This window comes from Dromaius novaehollandiae, chromosome 1, assembly GCF_036370855.1.
Source record: "Dromaius novaehollandiae isolate bDroNov1 chromosome 1, bDroNov1.hap1, whole genome shotgun sequence".
NCBI classification, from domain to species: Eukaryota; Metazoa; Chordata; class Aves; order Casuariiformes; family Dromaiidae; genus Dromaius; species Dromaius novaehollandiae.
This window is the reverse complement of record NC_088098.1, coordinates 152,596,721-152,612,628: the sequence shown is the minus strand read 5'-3', so window position 1 is coordinate 152,612,628 and position 15,908 is coordinate 152,596,721. Positions and strand designations below refer to the sequence as shown.

At 38.2% G+C, this 15,908-nt stretch overlaps 1 protein-coding gene across 5 annotated transcripts in view; it reads left to right on the top strand.

Moving 5' to 3' along the window:
- EDAR (ectodysplasin A receptor) overlaps positions 1–13,719 on the top strand; it is a 74,570-nt gene extending 60,851 nt beyond the window's left edge. For 4 of the 5 annotated variants that reach the window (XM_026097008.2, XM_026097005.2, XM_026097004.2 and 1 more), the window contains 7 exons: positions 3,942–4,028; positions 5,141–5,269; positions 5,360–5,434; positions 5,737–5,809; positions 6,602–6,761; positions 9,737–9,797; positions 11,266–13,719. In XM_026097008.2, coding sequence (XP_025952793.1) covers positions 3,942–4,028; positions 5,141–5,269; positions 5,360–5,434; positions 5,737–5,809; positions 6,602–6,761; positions 9,737–9,797; positions 11,266–11,585 — 905 coding nt within the window. In that variant the 3' untranslated portion in view covers positions 11,586–13,719. The remainder of the gene's footprint in view (positions 1–3,941; positions 4,029–5,140; positions 5,270–5,359; positions 5,435–5,736; positions 5,810–6,601; positions 6,762–9,736; positions 9,798–11,265) is intronic. The other variant, XM_026097007.2, reaches the window with a different exon arrangement.
- Positions 13,720–15,908: the final 2,189 nt, after the last annotated feature.

Here is a 15,908-nt window from a genome sequence, read left to right as displayed (position 1 = left end):
TTTCTAAATGGACCCTGGCTGTGAGAAGGGAGATGCATCAGGACAAAGCAAGCTGCACTCAATAGCAAGAAATAGATACGTATATGCCCAGGGATGTTTTTTAAATGCATCTTGTTTTCAGGATCACTCTGATAGTCTGTTGTACACACATTTTGTGTATTTTTATAATATGTCATTGAGTATTAAATAAACCTCAAAAAAAAAAAAAAGAAAGAAAGAAAAAGAAAAGCTGTTGCTAGCTATGAGCAGCAGTCCTATGCGTGGCCCAATAAACTGACACCTACTGCAATGTGTGTCAGAAACACATATGGTCTCTTACTGCACCAGATTTTACTCAGTCACAAACACTTGCAAGAGAACATGTTGGTAAAACCTCCCTTCCTGTGCCCTCCTCCTCTCACAAATCTGGTAGCTTTGTTCATCACTTCTTAATGTAAATCTATCTTGCGATACACAAACCACTCTAATAGCCCCATTACATAGTTCTTTAAAACAAAAGTTTGTCTTCCATTTGTTCACTATAGGGACAAAAGGCTGGCTGAACAGTAACTTAAATAAAAGTTATCTATCTTTTGAGTTTAAAAAAAAACCCCAAACCCTCAAATGTGGGTTCAATTGTTCTTTTAAACAATAGCTGTTTTTTTATGAAACTGTATTCAAACTCTGAGAAAGTTATGACTAAATTACACATTTTTTGAATAAAAGCACTTATAATGTAAAAACTGACATACTTTCAGTGATAACCTTCTTTCCTAATGTCTTTATCACATTCCTACAGTATTACTTAGAGGTGTCAGGAATATAAACCACTCTTCTGCACAACTATATTATAGCCATCAGTCTTTTTTGTGCCTAAAATAGAGTTATTTCTGTATGTTGTGCTGCAGCACCATAGCATGACTCTGCCTGAGTCATAGCTATATCTAAGTCTTTATAGATTATGTAAGTGTCATCTGTATTGGAACCAGAATTAATAATGATGTGATCTGGATGCAAACTGGATGTGCACAGGAACAACTGACCTTGTAGTCATGGTGTATTGCTGGAGTGGGAAAAAGCAACTGAGTTTTGTTTCTTTTTGCTCATGCAGAAATAGCACAAACAGAAATTCTGCAGAAGCTGCCATTTTTGGTTCCCCTTCTAATGCAGGTGCTTGAATTGGCACTTTCTTCTAAGCCACATGTAAAGAAAAATCTTGGCTCATAATGCATATGCCAAATTATTAAATTTGATAATAGGCCTAAAATATGCATAATGACTAACTCCCACATAGGCATATATAAAAGGCCATCGTGTTCTAGCACCAGCCTAGATTTTGCCATGATAGACACTCCTGAGCAAACCAGGTAGTCCAATTCCCATGCATTGGAGAAGACCCAGTGTGTGTGTGTGCACGTGGCGTGGGCAACGCGCCATATCCTCACATGGGGTAAAGCCAGGTAATGGTGTGCAGCATCCATTATGTATGTACCATTCTGCAGCATGCAGTTTCAGTGTCACTGGTACGGCAGTGATCCTGAAAGAAGCAGGAATGACCTTCCCCATCACCATTCCTGTGTTGCATACTCGCAGTGTGACTTCCCACCTCAACTGTTCTTCCTTTCACTGGCAAATGAAAAACATTATGTTATTCATACACAATGGATGAAAGATTGATTAAGCAAGGCAGAAATATCTCAGTTACTACATATTTCAAATGAGGGAAAAAAGGGAGTGTGATAAAACTTGCTTAGGAGGGAGACAAGCTCAAGCTTGTTAGATAAACTCCAGGCAGATAAAGCTGAAGAGTTTGCGTGTGTTTGTTAGCTGAAAGGCAGTGTAAGAATAGCTATTGTTGGCTTGTTGCAGCTTGCAAGAACGGCAAAATATCGCAATTGTCTGTAATTGCATTTGCTGAGGGGAAGGCAAGAACAGGCGGAAGCCCGGGAGCGGCGAACATGAAAGGAAGGACCGGGCTACAGCACTGCCTAGTTACTAAATTTCCTCCGTTGTCCAACCGTGGTGAGAAATTCATAGGTCAAGACCATGGACGATTCATTTCAGTTTTGTGAAGAATTGCTGAAAATTTAACAAATTACCCATCTTTACTCTCCATTCCATGCAGAGGACATCTTCATTTAGTGCTATTTAGATGCTCTACTGGCACATAGTAGTTTCTGGGGCTTATAACTAATTCTTAGGACTGAGCCTGTTACGGAGAAGGGACCAGAGGCAAGATTAATGTGTCATTTACATAATACTAAAAGCATCTGAGTTAACAAATTAGTATATTTAAAACTTTATGAAAACACATCTTCAGTTTGAAAAAAGCAATAATAATAATAAATGAACCCATTTCCTTCCAACAAATGAGGTTTGAAAGGAGTTTTGCCACTCTTAAAGCACATTTCTTTTGAAGCCAACCGCAACTCATACTCTGTGGCCACTTTAGGAGTGTACATTTCTCACTCATTACATAGAGCCACATTTCATGTTAGGTAATACTTTTTTCTTTTTATAAAACATTTATCTTAATTTGAAGAGCATGTCTAGTTCTTTGTTCTTAACCATGGAACATTTCTCAGATCATTCCAGACCACTTAATTTCCTGTCAAGTTTACCTGGTGGGTTTAATTTCTTGTGACATTTACTAGGTCGAAAGAATGGCGTGGTTAGTTCTCAGCTACTCTAGTTGTCAAATAAGTTTTTTAAGCCATGTGCCGTGTGCACCTTACCAGATGACTGCGACAGGATTTTGGCTTTAGGTCTGCTGAATTCAATTATCCCTGGACTTCAATATACAGACAATACAAAGCAGCAGTGATTCCTTGCCCCCACTGCTAGAAGATGTTTTGCAGTGTCTGTTGATAGTATCTGTTTGCATAGCCTATTTACCAGTTAGGTTAAAGGTTGTTTGAGGAATGAAGCGAATGTTTTCTTCCAACCCTAATATTTTTATTCCTTTTTTGGAATTCTATTCCAACAGCATACTGTGTGAAAGCATTCCTATCAACAGCCTAATTCCCAGTAATTTTCAGTATTGTCTAGTATTGTCAAAAGTTGTTCATTTGCAACTTGGTTTACTGCTTTGAAAACTTGATGTATGACATCATCTGAAAGACTAATAAAAATATTAACTTTTTAAATTAACTGTAGAATTTAGAAATGGAAAAGACCCATTAGACAATCCCACTTAATCCTCTGCCTCCATGGAGTGTTCCTTTAAGTTCATCATTCCAGTATTTTTATGGATTCTTCTTCATATTTTCTTCCCCTGGAACATAGATTTGAACTGACACGGGGAATTATAACAAACATATTATCCAGCTAGATTGCTGGAAATTCTAATATTTCCTTTCATCATAATACAGCTCCATGGAACAGAAGGGCATTCGACAGTACTGTTTGCCACTCTTCCTAGGTTTTCCTGTGGGTTCATGAGGGCTTGCAAGCCATCAGGGTTTCACAGTGACCCTGCTAGCAAAGGATACCTGTGAGAAGCACTGATGTGACGAATTTACCAGCTGCGACTTGGAGTCTGCAGTTGCAAATAATGGAGCAGGGTTGTAAATGCATCATCAGACGGATCCTGGAAAGCCTTCTGCTGCCCGGGACAGATTTGTAATATGGGAATCCGTATGTAGCACGTGTCTGGCCCTGCATGTGTCTGAAGGTGCTTGGGTTTGTTATAAATTAATAACAACTCATGAACTCTGAGTTCTCCCCATCCACGATAATGCTACGCAAAAATATATGCTAACAACAATATTCAAAATGCCAGAAATGCACACTGGGATTAGTGACATTTCCAAAGCCATAGTGAAATCACGGAGTCTTTGCTAATGAACAGGAAACACAATCAGACTAAGGAAAGGCCGTTTGCTTGATATTGCCAAGATATTGCTTTGACTGACTGGGCAAAGTAACTGTGGAAGCTTATGGCTTTTCTGTTAATATTGCAGGTGCGGGGGCTACCTCTGGCATTTCAGCCATTTTCCCAAGTACCTCTGGCACAAGTACTTTCTCACCTTACCAGCACGCTCACAAAGGTAAGAATACATTTATAGATTTAACTTAGCAGCTGTTGCTTTTGAGACTAGCACCAACATTCATTGCCACTACTTCCAAATTGCCAGAACTGCTATTAAAAATAATCCAGAATGAATTTTTATTTCTTGGTTAATCGACATTGCTGTATTAGTAAGACGGACTTGAAATGGACTTTGACTGTAGTCTGTATTGTCAGCGATGAATTTAGCTCATTATTTGTGGCAACAGAGAAATGGTGTTATGCCTCAGCAAAGCCTAGCTTAGACTGGTGAAAATAATTTAATGCATGAATATAGCCAGTGTCTTGTTGAGCTAACATAAACAGTTCTCCATTATGGTTATTATTTGTTCAAAATATGTGAACATGAGAAGACATAGTAGAAAAGATGCCACTACTGAGGGACTGACACTGCTGATCTTCCTGGTTTTGTCTGTAAGCATGATCTTAAGGATCATGTTTTCAGAAGAATTCAAGTTTTCATGTTTTTTATCATATTTGTCATTTTCTGTATCCTTTTATGGCTTCTGGATTCTAGTTTATTGCATCTAAATTCGACTGTAAATCCCTTCTTACATACCTTACTTTAAATTCACCTCCCAGCCATGCTGTATTTTAAGTCTCTGTTAGAAAAGCATCAGTTTTTCACATATGCATTGTGTTCTCCTTCTTGCTACAAAGCTTTTGAGGCAGCCATAGTTACCAACAGTCGTTTTAGCTTTCAACCTGTTTGTTCTTTTTTTTCTTTTCAGTGCTGTTTCCCAGAATTCCCTGTTAGGAATACTGCTACTCCTGCTCACATATAGCTTCCTATATTATTAGCAGATACTATAAATTTCTGCCTCTTCATATCTAATGGAACATGTGATGAAGTATCTCTTATGACTACTGTTAACTGGTTATTGCAGCTTAAATGTCATAATTTTGTAAAACACTGTCAATTAATTTGCCTTTGAGATGTAATACTAAGTTTTTCAGTCCTTAACAAGACAGGCAAGACTCAGAACCAATAAATAAAGATGCAAATTTTAAGTTTAGAGCAGGCTGCGAACTGTTATCCATTCTCTGATTTTAAGAGTGGGTTCTTTACAATATACTTGTTTGTGTTTCCAGCAGATCTTTCAGGGCAAGGACATCTGGCTACAGCTCTTATAATTGCAATGTCTACCATATTCATAATGGCTATTGCCATTGTCCTCATCATCATGTTTTACATTGTGAAAACAAAACCTTCTGCTCAAGGTAATTGTTCAGCATATGAAATTTTAGCTGCAAATGCTATTTTTAGATAGCTTCTCAGAAGAATTATTAAGTTATATTTTTATATCCTAGCCTGTTGCAAGAGCCACTCCGTAAAAAATGTTGAAGCTCAGGCCAACACACAAGAAGAGAAGAAAGAAGTGCAAGGTATAAATTGCTTTAGCATTTGCTTTTTCTATCCAAGATTACATTTGGTTTAGATATTCTTAATCCATCATGCTTACAGTTTCCCCTTTTAATTGTGTAAATTCTGTGTCAGTTTACTAAAGAATGGTGTATAACAGTTTTTGCACTTCCAGAATGTCACTTATTCCTCCGATAGTAATTAAAAAGGGAGCAGAGAGATTTATGCTTGCAATAAGACTGCCAACTGAGGCAGCTCCTAAGACAAAACACCCATTTGGAAATTCACTGCCAATTAAAAAACTTCTCTAATTCTTTATCTGCAGATAATGTTGTGATATTCTCTGAGAAAGAAGAGTTTGAAAAGCTTACAGCAGCTCCAGCTAAAACTGCTAAAAGGTATGAAAAAAATAAACATTCTTCTAGTTTGACTGAAACAGGAAAGGAACATGGCCACTGCTTCCAAACATTCATTGCAGATACTTCTTTTAGCCTGGTATGTAGGAATACAGGAAGAGCAAAATGGAGTTAATTAGCCCCAAAATTTTCAATACTGTAAATTCTGGCAGACCATGATATAACCTGTCAATGGGAAAGTTGTAGGAGTTGGCTTTTCTGGGCAAGCTGAGGTGACTATTGCCACCTTACGTGTCAGCCTTGTGTGGTTCACCCTGTGCTTCAGGTCCCAGTCTGGACAGGTGCCCGGACTGTCACAGACCGGGAAGCCTCCTGCATCCAACCTTGTACAGCTAGAACAGGGAATTAGGTGAATATGCCAGTAGTTTTGCTTCAGCAGGGAAAAGACTAGATGACTTAGTCATGTTTTCCCTCCTCTGGTTTCTAAGAGAGGGAGACAGATGTTCCCAAGGAGAAGTCCTCTCACTCTGTGACCATCAACCCTTGGCGCTCTGTCTCCTCGTTAGAAAGGTCCATTTTAGGGAGTGGAGAATAGCTCTCACATATGTGCCCTTGGTAAGGTAGGTAAGGTCCCCCTCCTCACTACTGGCAGCGAGGAGCGAACATCCCTTCTGCTCCAGGCCTTAAGGAAACTCCTGTTTGTAGCACCATCTGGTCACTTTAAAAAAAAATAAAAACCTTTTCTACTACATTCCTCTAGGATAGCAAAAAGGTAATCATTGGAGCCACACCAAGAGGGGCTTCACTAAGATAACCTTATGCTTCATTTTACAGTGAAAATGATGCATCTTCTGAGAATGAACGACTTTTAAGTCGTAGTATGGATAGTGATGAAGAAGCTGCGGTCGACAAGCAAGGGACTCCAGAGAGATGCTTATTATCTTTAGTGCATTTGGCCAGAGATAAATCTTCTACAAACAACAAAGCAACTGGGGTAAGGTTATTCTGAGATCTAAAAATGGAGGGTAGTTTCTTAACAGACACAAACCATCATCCCAAAATGCATTATAAGCAGATTGAACTAATTTACAAGAGAATTTCTCCAGACACAAATTTATTAGAGAATCTCATAGTGGCATAGTGGCATGTAGTAATCCTCCAGAATTTCAGAGGTGGTCTGTGGGTACATATATATATACTGTTTGGAGTTGAAAAGTAAATTTCTTGCAAGAGTAATAACTTTGCTCTTTCGAGTATTACAGTTTAAAGAAAGAAAAAAATGAACAGCAAAATCCCAATATAGCAATGCTTACGCTTACCACGGAAAATCAAAGAGAGAAAAATAACTTAACAGCATGGCTGGATTTATGTCATGGTGTAGCATTTGAAGTGCTTAGACGCTTAAGAGCATCTAACGCTTTTAAACGTGGCACTGGTGTTTCTATGCCATAGAATTTTCAACAATATATGGTTTTGTGCTTAGTTTTTGTGAGTAATTTTCAAAAACACAGATTTTGAAGGTCGCCTCTGTGTTCCAAAGAAGAACATCAATCCACTGTTTGTTTTGCTGTGGAAGGCCTTCGTTCCTTCCTGCTAGCTGTGCACTGCCCAGGGCATTTTATCACACTAAGAGTATTTCAAGGCATATTTAGGGCACTCCTTCATCCACTCAGCTTTTTAGTCTATATTAACATGGAACCATCCTTAAAAAGAAAGCATCTGCTCAGATGTTTTTTAAGCTTTTAGAACTTCAGGAGTAAAAAAAGCAGCAATGGCTACGACGAAAATCATATAATATCACTTAAAATCACTTAATCACTTAAGATCAACCATTTTGGTTTTTTAAAGAATAAAAAGGTTTGAAAATACATCTTTTCATATTTGCATGTTTTAAATCATTGAGATGGTTTAGCTCAAACTCTGTAAAATAGCTCATTTCTCAACTGAGACCAGATGCGAAAAGTTTCAAACCCAAGAGAAATGTTTTTTTAAGTTGTAGACAGTTCCAACTATCTGAAAATAACTTATTACTCCAGTGTTCACATTTTAAAATTCAGTCTTATGAGGTCTCTCTAACAAATCCATCTTTATCATACTTTTCTATGCACTTGCTTGAAATTGGATAACACAAGTTGGGTATGCACAAAATTGGAACATTTCATAGGAAATGGCTTCCAAAGACCATATATCATAGATCCTTTCTCTGAGTAATTTATGTAAGCACATGAACTATTTCTTCCAGACCTCCTGTCACAATATACTCTTAATGGCCTGAAGCCTGCTAGGCTTAAAGAGAACATTTTCACTAAAGGTGCAGAGTGCATCAAGATGCTCTCCTAGATATCTGAGATTTCACAATTAAGCCAGTTGCTAGAAGTTAGAAAAGCAGCAATTTGTTTGAGGCCGGAGATGAACTAATGTTTCTAGTACAGGGAAGAGTATTAAGTAGCTGTTGGGCAAGGTTAAAGAAAGTTAAAGGCCTACTCTTATCCAAGGCTGCGCCTTCCTAATTAAAACCATTATGCAATGAGCTACCACACAGAGGATCTCAAATCAGACTCAAATTTACCTGTTTTCTTCCAGCCTAAGCTTTACAAATGCCACATCTTCAGGCTCTGGTAAAAAGAGCATCTTGCATAATTCTTCAAGAACTTGGAATTATTTAGCCCTAAAAATGAGGGGAGAAAGAAAATGGGCATCTAACAGTTTGCTTAAGAGGAATTTTAATAAATCCCATTAAAAGAAAATTTTATGCTTACACGGTTCTGAAACAGCAAATCCAAAGGTACAATAATGACCAACTAAATGACCAACACATGTAAATTTTACCGTGAACATGTGAACAACTGATGTCTGCATCGCCATTCCCTAAGCAACAATATACTTGCACAGCTTCTACGCCTTCAGGTAGAGCAGCCAGTTTATGGGCTCCAGCTACATGTCCATTAGTCCAAGTAATTGATGTGCCTTGGACCTTAGAGCCCATAGAAAACAAGGAGAATCTTTTCACAAACAAAACAGTCCAAACACAGCTTTTCCCAGCCTGATTTTCAGTGAAAAGTGGTGAATTTGTGAAAATAACACTGGAGTCCTGTAAAGAAGACCGCTTTCCAAATAGCCCAGTCCTAAAGAGCGCTGGCAGAACAATGACAGTTCCAGTCCCTGAGAACACCTGACATTTTGACATTTGTTTTCACTCCACACTGAATCCAAGGCCAAACCTTGAGAACATTTTTACTAAATGAAATTACATCAAAATATCCATTTTTAGCTTGGAAAATGTCAGGTGTTCAGTCGGCCTCTCTTCCTTGTCAAAAATGACTAGAACACCCTGGACCTCAGATTTTCCCTCTCTAAAGCTTCACTGATTTTTTTATCTATCTGTAAAGTGTTTCAGATTCAACCAGGCAATATACCATGGAAATAAACACACACACACACACACACACACACACATACACACACACACACACAAAAATCAGTAATGGTCTAAGCAGTTCAATGTCAAATGGCAGAAAGCAAGATCCCCTCCTCTACAATCCTTTTCTACTACTGGAAGAAGGAAATTTCAGTCTGAATTTAAACCTCTGTGGCTAGACCTAACCTAGTTTACCTGGGTATCCCTGCACTAATTGCCTGCGTATGTGGTATTGCATTTATCCTCCTTGTCAGGAGTTTGCTTCAGTCTGAAAGAGAAATTAAATACAAAAGCACTTAAAGCAGAAAAGTCATTGATCTAAAAGATTAGCAAGTAGAAAGATCTCTAACAGTAAAAAAAGGTTATTCTTCATTGAATTTCTGCGTGTTCCTCTACGAATCATCAAAAGGGGGGCCTTGAGGACTTTATATGATAAAGCCTTGTATTCAGAGCCTTGAAATGAGGATCTCCCAGAGGTTTTGTACTGATAGCTGCTAATTATTTACACCCATGACTGAAAAAAATAATGAAATAAAACTCTTTTCATTCAGATTCAAAGTCGAAGAAAAAAAATACTTGATGTGTATGCTAATGTATGCGACGTTGCGGAAGGTGAGTGTATAAAACTTGCGTCTGTGCTAGCAGCACAAAATTAGATCACAGTTGTTTGCCGTAGGATAGAAAGCCCTCTGTCTACCTATGGAAAGGTGAGCTATACAGAAAGTCCAAATCTGGAAGAAGACACTCTGAAAGTAGATTTGTATTCAGCTGCCCTCAGGAAGCATCATGGGACCCTGATGCCAGGACTGTCCAGACTGGATTTGTGCTGGAGCATGCCACAGCTTTTCTTCAGCTGGATGCATGGGTTTCGCTCCTATGGAAAACGAGAAGGGCAGTGCTGGGTTGTGCTTGGGCACATACGCAGACCAAGTTGTAGAGAAACACGTTCCCGCTCCTCGTCTAGCGGAAACCTGTTTCATTTATTTATTTAGACTTACTTGGATAACAGATATAAATTTGTTCCAAATGTGAAAGTGTGATTTGGGAAGGGTCAGGATCATATTTCAGATGCATGCCTTGACCTACTCAGCTGCTCTAAATGCTGTCTCACTTCTCATAACCAAAAGTTTAGTTTCCAAGTAAGCCTGTGGTTTAAGTGTTAATGCCGTTTAGCACTTGACTGCCTGGGTAGTTTTGGCAGAAGGGACATGAATTCATTTTCCTACAGAAGAGGAGACACAATCACATTTACTTCCCCCCCCCCCCCCCAACGCATACTTTGTGTGTGTGCACGTGCATGTGTCTGGGTGTGTATATGAGTTTTCTGTGGTGCAGGGAAGTCTGTCTCCCACCAAACTCCTGCCAGTGGGTATGAAGGAGGAAAACTACAGAAGCCAAAAGATTATTTTTGAACAGATGCTGTTGCTGATTCTCTCCTCTGTTCTGTGACCATATAGAAAAATAGCCAGGAAAACATAGTGTTTTCTCCCACAGGATGAGTGTTAAATCCTCTCTAGCGATTCAGTGATAGCAATGACAAGTACTTGCAGGGACTTTTATGCTTGGAAGCGGCCGGCATCATTGCTTCACCTCACTCCTCATGCTCCTACAAGGGCAGCTTTCAGTTATGGAGCTGTTACCGCAGCCGCTGGTGACAGACTCCAGGAAGGGTCAGAGCAGTCGCTCGAGCTCAAACACTGGGTGAGATGTGCAGAGGCGTATTAATGGAGCTGCTCACTGGGGATATGTCTGCAATAGGCGCCTTTTGACAGCTGGCAAGCTGTTGAAGGAAGGGGCAGTGCCACAGGAATATATACAACCCATGTAATACTTCTTTCCCAGCCAACTTTATACCCTAATTATTCCACTAATAAGGTCCCCTACTGTCACAAGGAAGAATTAACTCTAATAACATGCAGTAACGTCTTTGGAGCTAGACATATCTATCACAAACTGTCACTTAAAGATTTTAGCTGTACTTGTTGTTAATAGTATATATTGGAGTATTTTAATACAAAATGTCCCAAATGGCCAAGACTTGTGTACAGAGCCATCTGACTATATACCCCTCACTTTGCAGGTCTGAGCCCCACGGAGCTGCCATTCGACTGCCTAGAGAAGACCAGTCGAATGCTCAGCTCGACATACAACACAGAAAAAGCAATCGTGAAAACATGGCGCCACCTCGCTGAGAGCTTTGGACTGAAGCGAGACGAAATTGGTGGCATGACGGACGGCATGCAGCTCTTCGATCGCATCAGCACAGCGGGCTACAGCATCCCTGAACTGCTAACCAAACTGGTGCAGATCGAGCGGTTGGACGCCGTCGAATCTTTGTGTGCAGATATTCTGGAGTGGGCACAAGCAATGCCTGCTCCTGAACCGGCGGCTACATCCTGACATACCTGTCTGGGATCTTCATTGCCTCCCCATCTGCAAGAACAGTGATTCCAAAAAGCACCATGTCAAAGACTTTGGACAAAGACTAGTTTCTTCTGTGTAGCCATTTCCCCCTGTCCAACAGGAGGCTATTCCCTTTTACTTCTACGAAAGTGAAGTTACGCCTATACCAAAACAAGAGCAGAAATCTCCCACGAAGCTTGGTATGAACATACAATTAAACAAAATAGTTTTGTTAAACAGTTACTGATAATAAGTGGACACAAACATCCATTTTGTGGTCTGTGTGTGAGCGTATGTGCAGCTAGCCCTGCTGATATCCTTCCTGCCTGGCTTTCAAGAAAGTTTTGCTCAATAGTGTAATAGTTACAGTTGAAAACAGTACTACAGCTACAGTACCATTTAATACACATTAGGCATGTACATTTCTAGCAGTTCTAACACAGTTAATATGTAACTAGTTTAATTATCTGTATTTACTATGGATTTGCTGAATCTAGAAGTATGTGCATAGGTATATAAGCTTCAACATAATTCACAAATTGAAGTGCTTCAAATCACTGTATATAATGCATGTACATGCACTCTTGGTCCATACAGACATGTCAGAAATTATAAATTCAAACTGCTAACTTACTGAGGACATGCTGGTTATGAAGGGGGCAACAAAAGTTGACAGTGACTACTTGTAAGTTGAGAGCAACATATTTTTCCCTTCTTCGCCTTTACAAAAAAGAAGCAACAAAAGAACTTGTCCACCACAATGAAAAACATATTTTCCAATAGTGACGTCTATGCATCAAATTATTTTTCAAGCAGAGGAATTCCAGACAATGGTGGTGTGCTCTCTACACTGACAACAAAAAAAGTAGGTTTCTTTAGCAACACTTGAAATATACAGGAAAAAGGGTTTTTGAAATGCTCTTCTCTTGTAAATGTAGAACATGAGCATAGACTCCACAGCAAGGTGAAAAATACTTCTTCTAGAAGCTAAAGCCTTGTTGTAAGTTTGTGCATGACAAAAATATACCTTATTTTTTCCTATTAACTAATCTTTAATTTTCCAGGTTAAAAGTTCTTGAAAAAATGTACAGACCACAAATCAGTAGCTGTTACCAAACCTATTCACTCAATTTATAACTAAAATGAGCAATGACAGATTTCAATAAGTGCAACCACCAAATTAAACTAAATTACAAAGCAATACTGTAAGTTCCAAATTGCATGACTGAACAAAATGTTATAAAAATATCAATTCTAACCCTGAAGTTAACAACTAGTATTCCATTACTTAGAAACTAGACCTTACCTATGATAGTATCATAATTACGTGCTGAACATTTAATACCACCATTTAATGCTTATATTTACTGAACTTTCAGCAATTGTTTTGTATACCAGAGGAAGTACCTACTGCATCACAAAACTTATCCTTCTCATTTTTCTTTTTCCACTGTTTCTTCAGTATTATAACACATTCTTCATCCATGTGCATATGCCAAATTTGATTATAATTTTGCCTTTTCTTTAAAGGAAGCAGCAAGCTGCATTTATTTGAAGACTGAACTAGCTAATTGATATTTAAAATAGGAATGAAATTCTTTCTATCTTGAAGTCAATGACAAACTTGCATGGACTTCAAGAGGCTTCAGTAAGATTTCTAGATTTGCTGACAATTCAACAATCTTCAACAAGATTTCCAAGACCATAAAGTCGCAGTTTTAGTCCATTGCTAAGAAAATATAAAAAAGGGGGGAAAAAGAAAATGAGAAGATGCTATTTTCTATGTGCTAGTGTGTAACTACAGTGTTACTCCTACATTTCATGTAATAGTACATACAATTTATTGCTTTAAAAGAAGACATGAGAATCCTCTTTTTTTATGTTTATTGGGCCTTGAAAAGTTAGGGTCTTCAAATCAATGGTGCCAATGTGAACATAGACTATTTAACGTTATTTTATTTAGTATACAGTATTTTTATTATTACACAAAAGATGTACAGGAGTGAAAAAATTTCTGTAGATCTTGCCAAAGGGTTACTTTCTAAGGATTTTTTTAATGCTGTATATATAACTTATTATATTGTAAAATATGAACATAAAATATCCTAATAAAAGAAAGAGGTCAGAGTCATATTACCCATTTCTTCAATGAAATTATATATTGTCTTATAAATCTGTAATTAAATAAGCTACCCAGGGGCTAGTGGTATGGGAGCGTCTAGGCAACATACATGAAGGAACCTTTATATTCCAGCAGGATGCTTGCCTGCATCACACTTCAGAAACTTTGAAGCAGAAATCTTTCTTCTTCCTTTCTCAGTATAGTTTTGGTTCAATATTTCAGCTTTTAGGTACTTGAAAAACACTAATCTCCTAACAACTCCTTAGAGCAACCCTTTGCAAATTATATATGTATTGAGAGCTGGTATGAATTGTGAGACTAATGAGTAATTCAGCAATAGCAATACTCTCTAACATATTGTCATTTTGTGTTCCTAAATTAGCAATACTTCACAACATTATCAGAGACCTTATTTGGAGGCTTTCACTGCATGACAGAATAATTATATTCATTCAATCTTATGCTCTGCTGTTGAGACTGCTAATAGACTGCCGGCATCCACAAAAACAGAGCTGGAAGTTGTGCTTCCCCCAGATGCTGCCAACAGAGCTAAGACTTTCCAAGTATTTCACACAGATAAAACATTTTCTAAACAGAAGGAACACATTCTTGTTAAAAAAAAAAAAAGAGTTGGGGGTATTGTTTATTCAGATTCATTTGTTGCTTCCATCGCTATGAATATATTCTTGCTCTGTGAAAGGTTAAAGAAGAGAAAGGCTCAAGAAGCTGCAACAAATGCTTTGACTCTGCCAGACATTTGAAATGAAATGATGTTCTGAATTTTACTTTATCATTTTCTTACTCCCTGCATGATTTATGCAGGTGTTCACACAGCATGAAAGTACACTCCAACAGGTATTGCTATGTCTAAGCAAGTAGCTGGAGCTGAAAGGCTTCAGCATTCTCTGCTTGAACGTGCTCACGGCCAATCCTTCAAGGGGGAAAATTTGGCTTCGTAGGCTTAAGAAGAAAAAACACAAACTCAGATCTGATTCAAATACCCATGTCCTTCCACCATGCAAAATAACGAAACAAAACAAGCAAACATAAAAAACAAACCACATGATAGCTTCTACGGGGTGTGGTCTTTATTTCAATTTTTCCAGTTTTTTCCAATTTTTTTATTCTTGTATAGTGCTTCCACCACACTGGGATGTACCTGTACAAATGTAGGTGCCTGCAGTGAGATTCACCTGTAAAGAAGGTGTCACCTAAAGCAGACATCTCAAATAATCAAGATAAATTGCATCTGCAAAGTGCCTGTTATTCTTTCTTGACTACAAAGAGAAACTAGGGTGACAAGCTTTGATGCAGACATCTGTTGTATAGATGTCAAAGGTTACATGAGTTGACTCTTAGCAAGTTCTTAACAAGTAACCACTGTATTTCAGGTGTGCCACTGCATTTCACTTCAAACACAGCTCTGAAATACGCAGAGCCAGCAAGTGCAGAATGAAAGTGAATCTGATCATATGACAAATTTGGCCAATTAGTGTTCTATTTTCATGAACTATTGGATCAGATGAGTGCTTAAAGTGTTCTTAGGGTTGATTTCTCTGTCACTGTGTGATAGTGTTCCTGATGTTTACTGTAAATTTGGCACGTATAAGGTTAGAGTAAAGCTATGATGACTCCTTTATCCTAAATATGATAAAAATGTTGCAATGAGAATTTAAAAGGAAATTTCTGATTTTTTTTAATATAAGAATATTGCAGATATTTAATCTATTACTGTAAACTTTGCCTCAAATACAAGTACACCACTTACCATATAATCTTAGATCAAACTTATGTCAACAATCCAAATTCTGAAGAAAACATCACCATCTTTGCTTAAAGTGGCTCTTTACCACTCCAGCAAGTAGTCGATCAACTACAGACCATCATCTTCCATGCAAAATATCAATCCTGTGCTTTCAGTGTGAAGAAACCAATTTGTATTTTTGCTTTCAGAAAAGATTTTTTTTCAAATCCTAAGAGTACTTCTTTACGAGATGCTCATTATCTTGGTTTCAGCTTTTTGACTTAATGCTGCTGAAAGACCAGACTGAATGGAGAAGAAATGATTGCATTATATTACAATAAGTGCTCAGTACCGTGATGCTAACTTGGCTAACCCATAAAATGTCTTTGCACAGCTGCAGATCTACTTTTATCATCGCTGGCAGTATCTTGTCTTATTCATCACAGCAAATGCC